General features: G+C 44.5%; 1 protein-coding gene across 3 annotated transcripts in view; it reads left to right on the forward strand.

Moving 5' to 3' along the window:
* Positions 1-12,406, forward strand: part of LATS2 (large tumor suppressor kinase 2) — a 75,801-nt gene extending 63,395 nt beyond the window's left edge. For all 3 annotated transcript variants that reach the window (XM_027589882.1, XM_027589885.1, XM_027589883.2), the window contains 5 exons: positions 1,140-2,551; positions 3,703-4,285; positions 5,335-5,517; positions 7,293-7,399; positions 10,046-12,406. In XM_027589882.1, the coding sequence (XP_027445683.1) occupies positions 1,140-2,551; positions 3,703-4,285; positions 5,335-5,517; positions 7,293-7,399; positions 10,046-10,540 (2,780 nt within the window). In that variant the 3' untranslated portion in view covers positions 10,541-12,406. The remainder of the gene's footprint in view (positions 1-1,139; positions 2,552-3,702; positions 4,286-5,334; positions 5,518-7,292; positions 7,400-10,045) is intronic.
* Positions 12,407-14,677: the final 2,271 nt, after the last annotated feature.

Consider the following 14,677-nt stretch of genomic DNA (forward strand, 5'->3'; position numbering starts at 1 on the left):
ACATGTTTTGTTCTATGAAGATTGAAAAACTCACTGGATATTAAAGTTAGGCAGCCCAGCAGAGTGAGATTTAAAATGTTCTTTTTTACTCTCTTGGGCCTGTGAGGGAGTCTTTGAAAAGGGAGGTTTATTTCATTGACTTGATTTTTTTTTTTAAAGATTTTATTTATTTATTTGACAGAGAGATAGCAAGAGCAGGAACACAAGCAGGGGGAGTGGGAGAAGGAGAAGCAGGCTCTCTGTGGAGCAGGGAGCCCGATGTGGGACTCGATTCCAGAACCCTGGGATCCAAACCTGAGCTGAAGGCAGACGCTTCACGACTGAGCCACCCAGGCGCCCCTTTCACTGACTTTAAAATGCACATTTTCTCACACTGTTGCCACAGAGCAGGCTGACAGGCACCTCTCTGGGCTGGAGGCTGTGGCAGTGGCACTAGGACAGCCCCTCAGTGCCCCCTTGGAAAGGCCAGAGGCACCAGCACCACATGCTCTGCCTCGCTGGCTATCGAATGTTTCTCTCTGATGATGGAGCAGATGGGACAGTGTTTGCTACCTGAGGTCCCTGGGCATGATAAGAGACTTCGGATATTTAGCAAAAAGAGCTTTCCTTATTTTGTGAAAGATCTTTGTAAAACCCACTTCATCTCTTGAGTGAGAAGTTGTATCTTTGTTGTTAAGAGGACACAGGCTCCTGTTTTCTTGTTGATGGAAGATCCTTAAACAACTGCCTGCCGGCTATCCATGTCCAGATTCATAGAGTCCTAGGGTCTGTCTTGGAGCACAGCTCCACAGGGAAACGCAGGTCCGTGTCTGTAAGGACTTCCTTCTGTGTTTGCCTTTGACGTGCGTTTGCTGATGCATCTTCTTAGCCCAGGAAACAGTCCTTGTTTGGCTGTGCTTCTGCACTAGGTCATGTCTGCAGAGGTTCTTGGCTGTGTTGGGTATCCCTGTGAGGGGCCTCGGGTGGGGCGGAGCCTTTGACCCAGAAGATCGCCCCTGTCAGAGGGCCTTCCAGAGGGCCTTGGGTCATTGAAGAGCCTGTGCAGCAGCATCGGCCCCAAGGACACCGCCAGCGAGAGGGGCCAGAGCCAGCTGAGCAGGTTCCCCTCTAATGCCACATCCTTGTTCTTTCCTCCGCAGGAAAGGGCATCGCACCAGCCCCTGTGCCACGGAGGCCAAGCTTTGAAGGAACAAGCGACCCTTTCCCACCCTACCATCAGATGAGTGGAGCCGCCTACGAGGGCAGCAACACGCTGGAGGAGGTGCCTCGTCAGTACATGGACTTTCTTTTTGCCGGAAGCACTCACGGCATGCCTGGCGGCCATCAGCACCAGCCCAAAGGCTATGCTGCAAACATGGAGGCCACGGGGTTGACCTTCCCAGTGGGCGGCCCTGGGGGCCAAGCCCTCCCACTGCAAGGCCCCCACTACAGGCCACACCTGCTGGTGCCTGGGGAGCCACTGGGCTATGGCATCCAGCGCAGCCCCTCCTTCCAAAACAAGGAGGCAGGAGCATATGCAAACCTTGCTGCCAAGGGCCCAGCCGTGCAGCCGGGGGCCGGCCACGCGTTTCCACCCACGGGAGCGGCGGCAGGGCTGTACGTGCCTCACCCGCACCACAAACAGGCCCACCAGATGCACATGATGGGCTCCCGGGGCCAGGTGTTCACGAGCGACAGCCCCCCGCAGAGTCTGATCACACCCTCCAGAAACAGCCTCAACGTGGACCTGTATGACCTGAGCAGCCCTTCTGTCCAGCAGTGGCAGTCCTCTACCCTGTCCCGCCGTGACTCTCTTCAGAAGCCAGGCCTGGAGGCACCACCCCGCCAGCACGTGGCGTTCCTGCCCGAAGGCCCCGTCCCCAGCAGAACCAACTCCTTCAACAACCACCAGCAGCCAGTGGCCGTGCCCATCCGGGCAGGAGTGCCCAGCAAGACAGAGCCTTCCATGCCCTCCCCCAACACCATCACGGCTGTGACGGCCGCCCACATCCTGCACCCAGTGAAGAGCGTGAGGGTGATGCGGCCCGAGCCGCAGACGGCTGTGGGGCCCTCCCACCCGGCCTGGGTGCCAGCGCCCACCCCCGGGGTGGAGAGTCTGGACTCCAAGGATGAGCACCCTCTGCCCCTGGGGGGCGCCAGTGCATACCCGCTGGACGTGGAGTATGGCAGCCCAGACCTGAGGTGCCCGCCCCCACCGTACCCCAAGCACTTGTTGCTCCGGAGTAAGTCAGAGCAGTACGACGTGGACAGCCTGTGTGTGGGCATGGAGCAGAGCCTCCGAGGCGGCCAGGCTGCCGAGCCTTCCGAGAGGAATGACAAGAGCCACAAAAATGCCAAAGGGGAGAAAGTGGGGAAGGATAAAAAGCAGATTCAGACCTCTCCTGTTCCTGTTCGGAAAAACAGCAGAGATGAAGAGAAGAGGGAATCTCGCATCAAGAGCTACTCGCCGTATGCGTTTAAGTTCTTCATGGAGCAGCATGTGGAAAATGTCATAAAAACCTACCAGCAGAAGGTCAACCGGAGGTTGCAGCTGGAACAGGAAATGGCAAAAGTAATTTCTTATTATATTCTTATCATTTAGCCCTGGCTCTTTCCTAAATTGGTAGTGGGAATTACAGCAGAATTCCTTTTTTGTTTCTGCTTTATGCACCTTTATTACAAATGATTCGTCTCACAGGACGATGGTGCGGTTATAGGGCGAACACCTTGGAGAAATGACAGATGTTTCGGGCTCCCTTGCCACTTCTCCCTGACTCTGAGGGGAGCAGTGAGCACAGAGCAGGACGCAGCCAACAGGCAGATTTTCAGATCGATTTTTATGGTGTGTCCTTATTTGTTAACAAAATTTGTCAAGTTTTAGTGACTGGTGTTTAAACATTTTGAAAGAGTAGAAACAAAGTTTGAGGTTTTATAAATTGATATTGTGGGATTTATAAAGAAAAATATATCTGGTAATGATCTGTTTATCCTTTAAGTCTATAATGAGCAAATTATATATATATATATTTTAAAGATCTTATTTATTTGTTTGCAAGAGAGACAGAAAGAGCACAAGCAGGGGGAGGGGCAGAGGCTAGAGGGAGAGGGACAAGCAGGCTCCCTGCTGAGCAAGAAGCCCAATGTGGGGCTCAATCCCAGGACCCCGGGATCATGACCTGAGCCAAAGGCAGACACTTAACCAACTAAGCCACCCAGGCGCCCCAGCAAATAATATTTTCAATGTACATTAGTTGATACTAATCTGCTAGAGAAGGTATTTCATGAAATGATTTAAATTAAAGTGTTACAGTAAATTTAAATCACACAAAGCCAATCATTTCAAATTCTAAAAACCAAATCTGTGCTCTCCCATTTTCATCGACTTTTCTTTGTTCCCATTTTCCCTGAGCTATTAAATTATTAGATTGTTCTTAGAGTTCCAGGAACTTTGCAGTCCCCCCCCCCTTTTTTTTTTACAATTTTTATTTATAGAGGTTTCCTTTAGAGCCTAAAGTCACCTGTTTTGCCTTCCCTTTAGATTCCAGATTTGTGTCTACATAAGCATATAAAGAACAAAACCAGTTGTTGTGTTGCTTATAGAATACTGGACCCATTCAGTGTTCTTATTTCTATATATTAAGTTAGGACCCTTACGTCTCCTGCCCCACCTATTTAATACCACGGGCTCCTCTAACGTGACTTCCTTGTTTTTCTTCTCCGCAGGCTGGACTCTGTGAAGCTGAGCAGGAACAGATGAGGAAGATCCTCTACCAGAAAGAATCTAATTACAACAGGCTGAAAAGGGCCAAAATGGACAAGTCCATGTTTGTGAAAATCAAAACCCTGGGGATCGGTGCCTTTGGAGAAGTGTGCCTTGCTTGTAAGGTGGACACTCATGCCCTATATGCCATGAAGACCCTGAGGAAGAAGGATGTCCTGAACCGAAATCAGGTGGCCCACGTCAAGGCTGAAAGGGACATCCTGGCTGAGGCGGACAACGAGTGGGTTGTCAAACTCTACTACTCCTTCCAAGACAAGGACAGCCTGTACTTTGTGATGGACTACATCCCAGGGGGGGACATGATGAGCCTTCTGATCCGGATGGAGGTTTTCCCTGAGCACCTGGCCCGGTTCTATATCGCAGAGTTGACTCTGGCCATTGAGAGTGTCCACAAGATGGGCTTCATTCACCGAGACATCAAGCCAGACAACATTTTGATAGATCTTGATGGTCACATCAAACTGACAGACTTTGGCCTCTGCACTGGGTTCAGGTGGACGCACAATTCCAAATACTACCAGAAAGGTATTGTCTCAGACGTGCCATGTCCACCTTCTACATCTAGACAGAACTAAACCATCTAAGGCAACTCTTTCCCATCCGGGTGGCTCCTGATCATTTTGAAATGATCTGTTTTCCATTATTTTATAATTTGGCATGACATCCTTTTCTCCGTGAAGCAGTACTATGATATGTGGAAAAAAAAAAAGGTTTTTTTTAAATTAATGGATTCAAGTTTTACTATAGTATTTTTAGGACAATAGGCTATGGGGTGTCATGGGACCTTGGTTGGGAACCATCACTCTGCCCTTATAAAATGAGCCTTAAAAAATAAGTCTCACAACCTCCCAAGAGTCCTCTCTTCTAGCTAATGTGAATCTATAGGTATCTCTAAGTACAGGTATAGGTTAACTCCATCTTCTATAGTTTTGCTGGCTATTATGTTACTTATGACTTGGTTTCTTGAAATTGTTATTTTAATACCATGGCTCGGGCTTCTTCTTTTTTTTTTTTAAGTAATCTCTACACCCATTGTGGGGCTTGAACTCACAACTTCGAGATCAAGAGTTGCACGTTCTATTGACTGAGCCTCATGCTTCTGTTTTTTAACTCAAAACTAACCCTAAATCATTTAATCCATTCCCATTTTCTGGCATTAGAGTCACTTTCGTTTATATTTTTTAAATCCTCTCATGCTTTTCCATGTTGATCTTGAAACATGTCTTGTCAAACTGGTAATAGACTTTGGCCAGAGTGCTATGCCTGATACCCCCACAGTTACCCGAGCTTTTCTCCCTGTGCATCACACTGTCACCCCACACTGCGCCCAGCTCCTGTCATCGCTTTATCCATTGTTCTTAGTGTTTATGTTACCTCATGACTTGAGTCTCAGACCCAGGAATCATGGGCCACCCCTACAGAGCAGTTGGGGAGGATTCTTTCTCATAACATGTCAGGAGCTGAACTGAATTACCTTCCCCTTTGAAGCTGTGGATTTGTTGCATCATTGAATAGTGGAAATACACTTTGTTTTTTATTCTCTTCTTTCCCTGCCCCTGATTCCTGGGTGAAAGGGAGCCACATCAGACAGGACAGCATGGAGCCCAGCGACCTCTGGGACGACGTATCTAATTGTCGATGTGGAGACAGGCTGAAGACCCTGGAGCAGAGAGCCAGGAAGCAGCACCAGAGGTGTCTGGCACACTCCCTGGTTGGGACCCCAAATTACATTGCGCCAGAAGTGCTCCTCCGAAAAGGTGCGTGCTTCCAGCCACAGCCAGCTGCACGACTGGCAGCCTTCTTGACTTCAAACCTTTGGGGCCAGATGACCTCTCAGAGTCTCTCCAGCTCCAGCTTTCCAAGACTCTGAATGTTCTCATTGTATTTTTGTACTCGTGGAAGCCCGAGAGGAAATTATTTCCCTAACAAACAAGCCTCCAGCATATCTCTCGTCTGTTTTGCAGCTGCCCTTGCTTCTGGGGTGAAAGAGGACACACACACCATTAGACCTGTCTCACTAGCTCCTCCTTTGGCTGGGCTAGATTGGGTATAGGGTGTGGGCTTTCTGTCTAGAACCCAAGAGAATCTCGCCACAACTGGTTTTGACAGAAACAACTCTGAGGGCACAGGGACACTCATCAGTCTGCCTAAGCCATACATGTTCAGGCTCCTAGCTGCTTGCAGCATATCCAGCTGGTTAGGAAGTATGCCAGAACACAAGTATTATTTCCCTCCCGTTCTCTGCTGTTAGTCCAGAAGTGCTGGAAGGTGAGATTTGGGGACAGTGGTATGCATAAAATTACAAGTGTTCAGTAAAATTGGTCTGTGTGGATGTTCTCTCAAATACACATTTGATTGAGTACAAGAGAAACCTTACAGTGAGTGTGGGGCTCATAGCGACAGTGCAATAAATCCAAAGATCGGTGGTCTGTCTTTTCACATGTGTTGTTTCAAGTCTTTCAAGTCTGTTCAGGTCACTTTTCTTTGTTAGCTGTGGAAATTCAAGGCAAATCACTAAACCACTCAGAGCCACAGGCCTAACAGTAACTACCTTGAGAGGTGGTTGTGAATATCGGCCTCGCTGCCCCGGAAAGGTGTCATTCTCTCCTTCCTCTCCCAGTGGGTGGTGGGAGGTGTCTCCAGCACCCTGACATGTGCCACAGTCCCGGAATGAGGGGTTGGAGTTACCCTGCAGCCTCCAGTGCCGGGCCAGGGCGGGAGGAGGTGGGGTGAGGGGAGAACAGAGCTAGCAAATACTGCTGGCGGGTCTTAAGGCCCAGTTCAGGCTTAGCCAGGATCAGGTGACATCAAGACTGGAGCATGGCTGGGACTGGGCTGCAGAGTTCTGAAGGAAAAGTGGGAGAAAATAAAAGGAAAATGGACCTGTTCTACCGCCTCGGTGAGGCTGGCCCTGTCTGACCGAGCCAGAGGGTGCCCTGCCTCAGCTCCTCTATCTTGGGAGCTCCGTGAGCAAGGGCCTGGCTCCATGAGTGTGTCATACTGTGTCTTATTAGACAGTTGTTTCCTTTGCCAAAGGGCCCCCTTTCCCCTCCTCTTCTCCATATTCCTCAACTTCTTCCAAAACTGACTTGGCAAGCCTCCCCAGGAAGCCCTCGCTGGCAGGTGTAGCACTTTCTGTTTTCCAGTTAGTCCTATTTTAATTGATGTCTCTGTGTGTTCTTTAAGAACTTAAAATCCTGGTTAGTGGTGTTACTAACAATAACAATAGGCTTTTAAAGTTAGAAAGTCTTATTACAGAAGCATCCTGTGTTTGTCACAGACTAATGGTAGAAAGTAAGAGAATACATGACCACTGGCACCAGCCTGGCAGGTGCCCCATCCAGCCTTCTATACTGAGCCACATGCGCAAGGAGGCGCATTTTATGTAGGTTGGTTTTCTTTTACGTAACATGTATGCTGCTTGAACATGCTTTCCCCCTTAACAGTCAGTTAGCATTTGAGGATTTCATAAAATTCTTCTCTGAGAAGAATACATGCCTGTGTTGGAACTGAGTGAGACTTTGTCTTTCAGGATACACTCAGCTCTGTGACTGGTGGAGTGTTGGCGTGATTCTCTTCGAGATGCTGGTGGGGCAGCCACCCTTTTTGGCCCCTACTCCCACAGAAACCCAGCTGAAGGTAGGAATTAACTAGCCCATGCATCTGCTTGCTGCAAACACACGTGGTTGTCTGATGAACCCATGAATCTCTGGTCGGCATTTGATCTTTCATTCTGAGTAGTGTAGGAGTGTCAGTTGTATATTTTTAAAGTATTATTATTATGACCTATAGAAAAAGTTTTATTTTAACAAGTAAACCCACAAAGTTAGACCTGTGTTTTGATGTATAGGTATTTCTGAAGTTTTACATGAACCATTGGCCATCTGCCATCTTGAACCATGAACAGTGAGAAGCAGTAAAGCTGCGCTGTACATCTGGTCTCTGCTGCCACATGCCTCCCTTGCAAAAAATACCGAGAACTTTATGAACTAGACCTAAAGAAATCAGTTATTTCTTTGGATGTTATACTACATTATACACTATCTACATTACTCTTTGCAGATTATCAGCTCTGTGGTCGGGCTAGTTGTACATATTTCTAATATCAGTTGGAAATAAATAATTACTCTGTCAATCATTTAATGCTAAATAGTTTTAGAATGAGAGAATGATAGCCATTATTCTCTGAAATAAATGATTCGATTACTTAAGAAGGATTGAATAAAGAATCTGATGAAATCTTTGGAACTTTGAATAGTGCACTTAACCATCAACATAGGTGTTTACTAACAATTCTATCAAGTACCCATATGTCCCAGAGTCCATGTTAGACCCTAAATTAATAATCCCTTATTTAGAAAAACCCTAAATGAAGACTCTGGTAACAATAAAAATGGAATTTGACATTATCTGTATCCTAATTGAATTGCTGAACCATTCTCTAATTTGCCTGCATGATAATAACCCAATGTTTTTATTGTGATAAAATTTACCATTTTAACCATTTTTAATTTTACAGTTCAGTGGCATTGAGTGCATTCACAGTGTTGTACAACTATAACCATTACCTATTTTCAGGTATTTTTATCATCCCAAACAGAAACTGTACCCATTAAGCAGTAACTCCCCATTCCTCCCTCCACCAGACTCTGTAACCTCTCTCCGACTTTCTGTCTCTGTGAAGTTGCCTAGTCTAGAGCCCTCATGAAAGTGTAATACCATATTTTTCCTTTCATGACTGGCTTATTTGACTTAGCATAATGTCTTTGAGGTCCACCCATGCTGTAGCATGTGTCAGAACTTCCTTCCTTTTTAAGGCTGAAGAATATACCAGTGTATGTGTACAGCACATTTATTTATCCATCATCTGGTGATGGTCACTTGGGCTTTTTCTACCTTTTGGAGTGAACATGAGTACGTATAACAAGTATCTGTTGGAGTCCCTGCTTTTATTTTTGCGGTTATGTACCCAGAAGTGGGATGACCAGATCATATGGTCATTCTATGTTTAACTTTTTGAGGAACCACCAAACTGTTGGCCCCAGTGGCTGCATGATTTTGCATTCCCCTCATCCATGCACAAGGGGCCCAGTTTCTTCACATGCTCATCAACACTTATTTTACTTGTTGTTGTTATTCTAATAGAAGTCATCCTAGTGGGTGTGAGGTGGTATCTCATTGTGGTTTTGATTTGTATTTCCTGATGATAGTGATTGAGCCTCTCTTCGTGTGCTTATTTGACATTTGTACATCTTTGGAGAATGTTCAAGTCTTTAGCCCTTTTTTAATCAGGTTGTTTTTGTTGTTGAATTGTAGAATATATTCTGGATGTTAATCTCTGATCAAATATATGCTTTGCAAATATATTCTCCTGTTCTGGGGGTTACCTTTCCATTCTGTTAATAGTGTCCTTTGGTGCACAAAAGTTTTAAATTTTGATGAAGTCCATTTTATATATTTTTTGTTTTGTTGCCTGTGCTTTTGGTATCCAAGAAATCATTTTCGAATCCAATGTCATGAAGATTTTCCCCTTTGTTTTCTTCTGTGACTTTTACAGTTTTAGCTTTACTAAAACAACTACTCAAGTTCAAACCAGCCCTCCCACCCATACGCCCACCTGCCTGCATGCCTTACCAATGCCCTGTCACCCCAGCCTGTAGCCTGATAGTTTGGCCTTGCTTTATTTTGATTCTAAGTATAAATAATAGAGAAGTCCCTTAGGTTTTCTCTTCATAGTAGATGCTCTTCATGACAAATGTATTTACTGAATATCCCGATGGCTGGTCTGTGCAGTTGACCGTCACGAACATAGGCCAAGGCCATAGGGTCCATCACCTTTATTCTTCTCTGTGAGGTTGTCTTTTCTTTTTAAACAAAACCCCAGTTGACCATCTCTTGGCCATAATAAGTACTGAATGAGAACCATGATGGTTCAATAGAAATCTGTTGTCATAAGCTAAAGAAATGACTCACAGATGATCAGCTATTTCATTTTTATGGAAATCACAAAATTCTTTTGCTGAACTGTATTTCTGATACAGTCTCTTTTGGTCTGTTTGGCTTCATCACCCGCTGCCTCAGGCTGTGAGCCCCCTCCTAACCTGCTCTGGCCTTTGATAGCTGCTCAGCTTTGCAACTGCTGCTCCTAGATCTAGTCTAATTGTTCTCCCATCGTGAAAGTAAAATTATTTAAAAGCCACGTCATCACACACTATCTCAGAACTGCCATAAATGGGCCTTAAAATGTGAAAAGAAAGGAAAACTTTGGTTCTGTTGTCTCTTCAGGTGATAAACTGGGAGAACACGCTCCACATTCCAGCCCAGGTCAAGCTGAGCCCTGAGGCCCGGGACCTCATCACCAAACTGTGCTGCGCTGCCGACCACCGGCTGGGGAGGAATGGGGCCGACGACCTGAAGGCCCATCCATTCTTCGGGGCCATTGACTTCTCGAGTGACATCCGGAAGCAGCCGGCCCCCTACGTCCCCAAGATCAGCCACCCCATGGACACCTCAAATTTTGACCCCGTAGATGAAGAAAGCCCTTGGAACGATGCCAGTGAAGATAGCACTAAGGCCTGGGACACACTCACCTCTCCAAATAACAAACACCCTGAGCACGCATTTTATGAATTCACTTTCCGAAGGTTCTTTGATGACAATGGCTATCCCTTTAGGTGCCCAAAGCCTTCGGGAGCAGATGCTTCACAGGCTGAGGACTCTGATTTGGAAAACTCTGATATGGTGGATCAGACTGAAGGTTGCCAGCCAGTGTACGTGTAGACAGTGACTTGCCGTCCCCGACACTCTGCTTCTTCAGAGGTCCAGGGGGCCCAGAGCTGGTTTCCTGACAGGCCTGATGGAGAGTCGAGGTCAGCTTTGTTCAAGTTAGTCCGTTGGTTAACTTCACTTGAACTTCTGGTCTTCACCAAAAACCCCCAAAACAAACAAAAAAGCTTTTTTAAAAAGGACTCAAGTCTAGCAGATTCTGGTTGATGGGAGTGGGGGGCAGGTGTCAACATTGCTTTGAATTGGAATTGGCTTTTGAGGACCTTCACTGCATTAAACAATATTTTTGAAAATTTAGTACAGTTTAGAAAGAGCACTTATTTTGTTTATAGCCATTTTTCTTACTAAATTATAGGGATTAACTTTGACAAATCATGCTGCTGTTATTTTCTACATTTGTATTTTATCCATAGCACTTATTCACGTTTAGGAAAAGACATAAAAACTGAAGAACATGTGATAAGAAATCTCTGTGCAATAATGTGTAAGAAAAAAAAAAGATAACACTGTTCTGATATTACTGATACCATTTTATTCACACAATGGTTTTTGTTTTATATTTTTCCCACATTTCAAAATTGTGATATAATGTTAAAAGCTGCTTTTTTTTTTTTGCTTTTTGCATATTATAGTATACTAGAAAGTGTGAGCAAGGTGATTATGTGGGTGTGATTTCAGATGTCTGGTGTGTAGAGAGTACTGCATGAGCAGGGTTTTTCTATTATAAAATTTCCATGTCTTGCCATTCACAGCAGGTTCTGTGAATATGTTTTTACTGAGTATCTTTAAATGAGATGTTCTAGACAGTTTGCTGATAACATATCGTGTGGGTGACTTCGCTATGATTGTATCCCTTACTGTTTTGTTAAAGAAATGCAGATGTGTAACTGAGAAGTGGTTTTTGTGTGTGTGTCTTGGGTATGATTGGATTCTTTGGGGGGTAAGCTTAAACATTTGTCATATACTAAACTCGTATACATCAAAAGGGATTAATTTAGCTATGCCAAAAAATTTAAGTTACTCATGGAACTCAGTCCATTCCGCTCGTCGGTACACTATCGCTGGCGTAGCTGATATGTGGAACCCAGCGGCTGCACCCCCGCTGCCGACACACTGCCGGCACCGAGCGGTCTGCCCGACGCCCTTCCTCCTGTCCGCTTAGACGGCGGAGGTACTCTTACCATGATGAAATCTAATGCTCTATTTTTTTTTTTTTTGGTGTGCTTTGAAGTATCAGTCTTAACTTGGTTTTAAAAACACACTTTTCTAATCTTTGTAAAACAGCAAGGATTATTCAAAGTGACATTGGAATAAAAAAATAATTAAGCCATACGTATTTTCTTAGAGGTGTAGATGTATATATAACTACATAGATAAACACACAAAATATTCCTTATTTCAAATTAGTATGATTCCTATTTAAAGTGATTTATATCTGAGTAAAAAGTTCAATTCTTTTTTGCTTTTTTAAAAATCTGATGCGTCATATTTTTCATTATATTATTCCACATATTTTTCCTTGAATTTTTTAGCATAATGTATCCATTATTTAGTATATATCTAGGCAACAACACTTAGAAGTTTATCAATGTCTAAACTAAGAAAAAACAAAAAAACCAATTCCTTGTGTACTGGTTTACATTTGTATGAATGGCAAATTCTGAAGTCTGCTGTGCTTGTATCGTGACTGTCAGTATTTCCGCTATTTTATAGTAACGCCCCGTTATTTACAGCGCTCTGACATACTCTCATGTGGTAGGTTCTTTCTCAGGAACTCGATTTAACTATTATTTATTGATATATCATTGCCTTTGAAAAGCTTCTACTGGCACAATTTATTATTAAAAGTTTGAATCCAGATCCTTTGGTGTCGTGTCATACCGGAATTTGTAATTTCCTGCTTTTATCAGTGTGTTTCTCAGGGATCCGTATGCAGCCAGGACTGCCACCTGCTGATGGAAGGCACTGTCACAAGAGGGAAGGGAGAGGAGCCTCCTCAGACAGGGTTCTGGCTCAGGGACAGGGGGTCAGGTGTGGGAAGAATGGGTTTTTAGGTTATACACAGAAAGTCCAGGGCAGGGTGAGGTTCTGTGACCTAGCTTCTCTTGCATAAGACGGTGACAAAATACACCTCACTAGGATCGTTGGGTGGATTAAGTGGGATATCAAATACATATGGTGGGTGATAAAATAAATCCTGATCAGGAGCTGATTCCCCCCCACGTGAGATGCTTAAACTGAGAGGACCACTGTAACGCCCTGACCTTTGGGCGTTAACACATGTGGGGCGCCTGGGTGGCTCAGTCAGTTAAGCATCTGCCTTCGGCTCAGGTCATGATCCTGGAGTCCCACGATCGAGCCCCTCATCAGGCTTCCTGCTCAGTGGGGAGTCTGCTTCTCCCTCTGCCTCTGCCGCTCACCCTGCTCGTGCTCTCTATCTCTCACTTTTATTTTAAATAAAATCTTCTTAAATAAATAAATAAAATGGTTGGTGGAATTTCCAGAAAATACTTTGTTTTCTTTCGGTTCATCTTTTAAATGGTTATAATCACATGGTTTAAAAATCAAAACATGTAAAAGGATATACAATAAAATGTCTCCTCCTTTTCCTAGCCATTCAATTCACTACTCACAGTTTCTTGTGTGTCCTTAGAGAAATAAAACTTTATGCATACACAGCACAAGAAGATGCATACACGTGCACATTTTAGCTCTTTTACACAAATGGGAGAACGTTATGAATACTTTCTGCGTCTGTTTTCTTCATCTGGCAATCTAAGTTAGCACTCATCATGCCTCAGTATACTATGTGGTATTTCATCACGAAGGTGGATTGTAATCAGGCCAAGTCCCGTATCAATGGACATTTTGGTTTCTGATCTTTTTCTATTATAAATAATGCTGGAATAACTAACCTCTATAGCCATTATTTTGTGCATGTGCAAATGCACCTGCAGGATCGAGTCCTAGAGGTGGAATTGCTAGGTCGGAAGTTAAGTGTATTTGCAAGTTTTATCGCCAAATTGCCCTGCAGAGATCTTGGGAGAAACTCTTCTATGGCTGTCAAAGACCCTGACCACTTTTCACGTGGACTATCAGGGTTGGGTTTGCAGTGAGCAACCTTGAGGGGCAAAGTAATGTCTCCCTCCAAGACAAAAAGAGCAAGCTTGCGTATTGTTTGCTATAAAAGGGGTAGATTGCTCAGGCTCAGTGTACCTCAGCAGAATCCCTCTGGGTCTCCTGTGCTTCCCCTGTGGGACCTGGCGGCAAGGAGATTCATGCAAACACGCTGATGCTCATGCTGCTTAATATACTGTGAGTAATAAAGTCCTGCGTGCCTGATGCTGGAGTCCCTTGTCTTATTTCAGGATTCATGATAGAGTAACAGGCTAACTTCTTAGCTTATAAGTAGGGTAAAAACAAGTCTTAGACCTGAAAACAGGTATTAGGCCAATATATACCCCCAAAGGAAATATATGGGAGTTATTTACTTACTGCTTTGCCAACTGCACAGTATATTATCATCAACCTTTTTGCTCTTTGTCCATCGACTAAGTTAAAATACGTGCATGTGTGTCTTGATGTACTTTGACATTCCTCTCATTTTGAAAGAGGTTGAGCATCTTTGTGTATGCTTAATATTCATGTGCATATCCTTAAAAAGTAATGGTTCTAATTTTATGCATCATTTGGGTGTTCGTACCTAAGAGAATCCTGAAAGATTTCCATTCACTTCCTACTCTTGGACTTCTCTTCCTACTCAGCTAAAGTGAATTGTTGAACTGGGCCGATGGCCAGACAACAGATTACTGAGAACAGACACTTCAGTGTTTTGACAGATTCCATAGGAGGTGAATACTCTGCTCAGAACGTTGCAAGGGCACAGCCAGGCCTAACTTCAACCTGTCTGTGGTCATTGCTAGGTGTGATTGGAGTGCGTTGAGGAAACAAATGCTTACTACATTCCTTCGAAGTTTCCTTCTTCGCACTTGGCATGTTATGTGTCCCTTGATAAATCTAAATGCAAATCTCGAAGAGAAAAACAGTAGCCAGCATGGCTGGCTTCCTCTGAACCTCCTATGCTCTGACCCATTTTTCAGTTGCAAAAAAATTTTTTTAAGATTTTTATTT

The sequence above is a fragment of the Zalophus californianus genome, chromosome 3 (genome assembly GCF_009762305.2).
Source record: "Zalophus californianus isolate mZalCal1 chromosome 3, mZalCal1.pri.v2, whole genome shotgun sequence".
NCBI lineage: Eukaryota > Metazoa > Chordata > Mammalia > Carnivora > Otariidae > Zalophus > Zalophus californianus.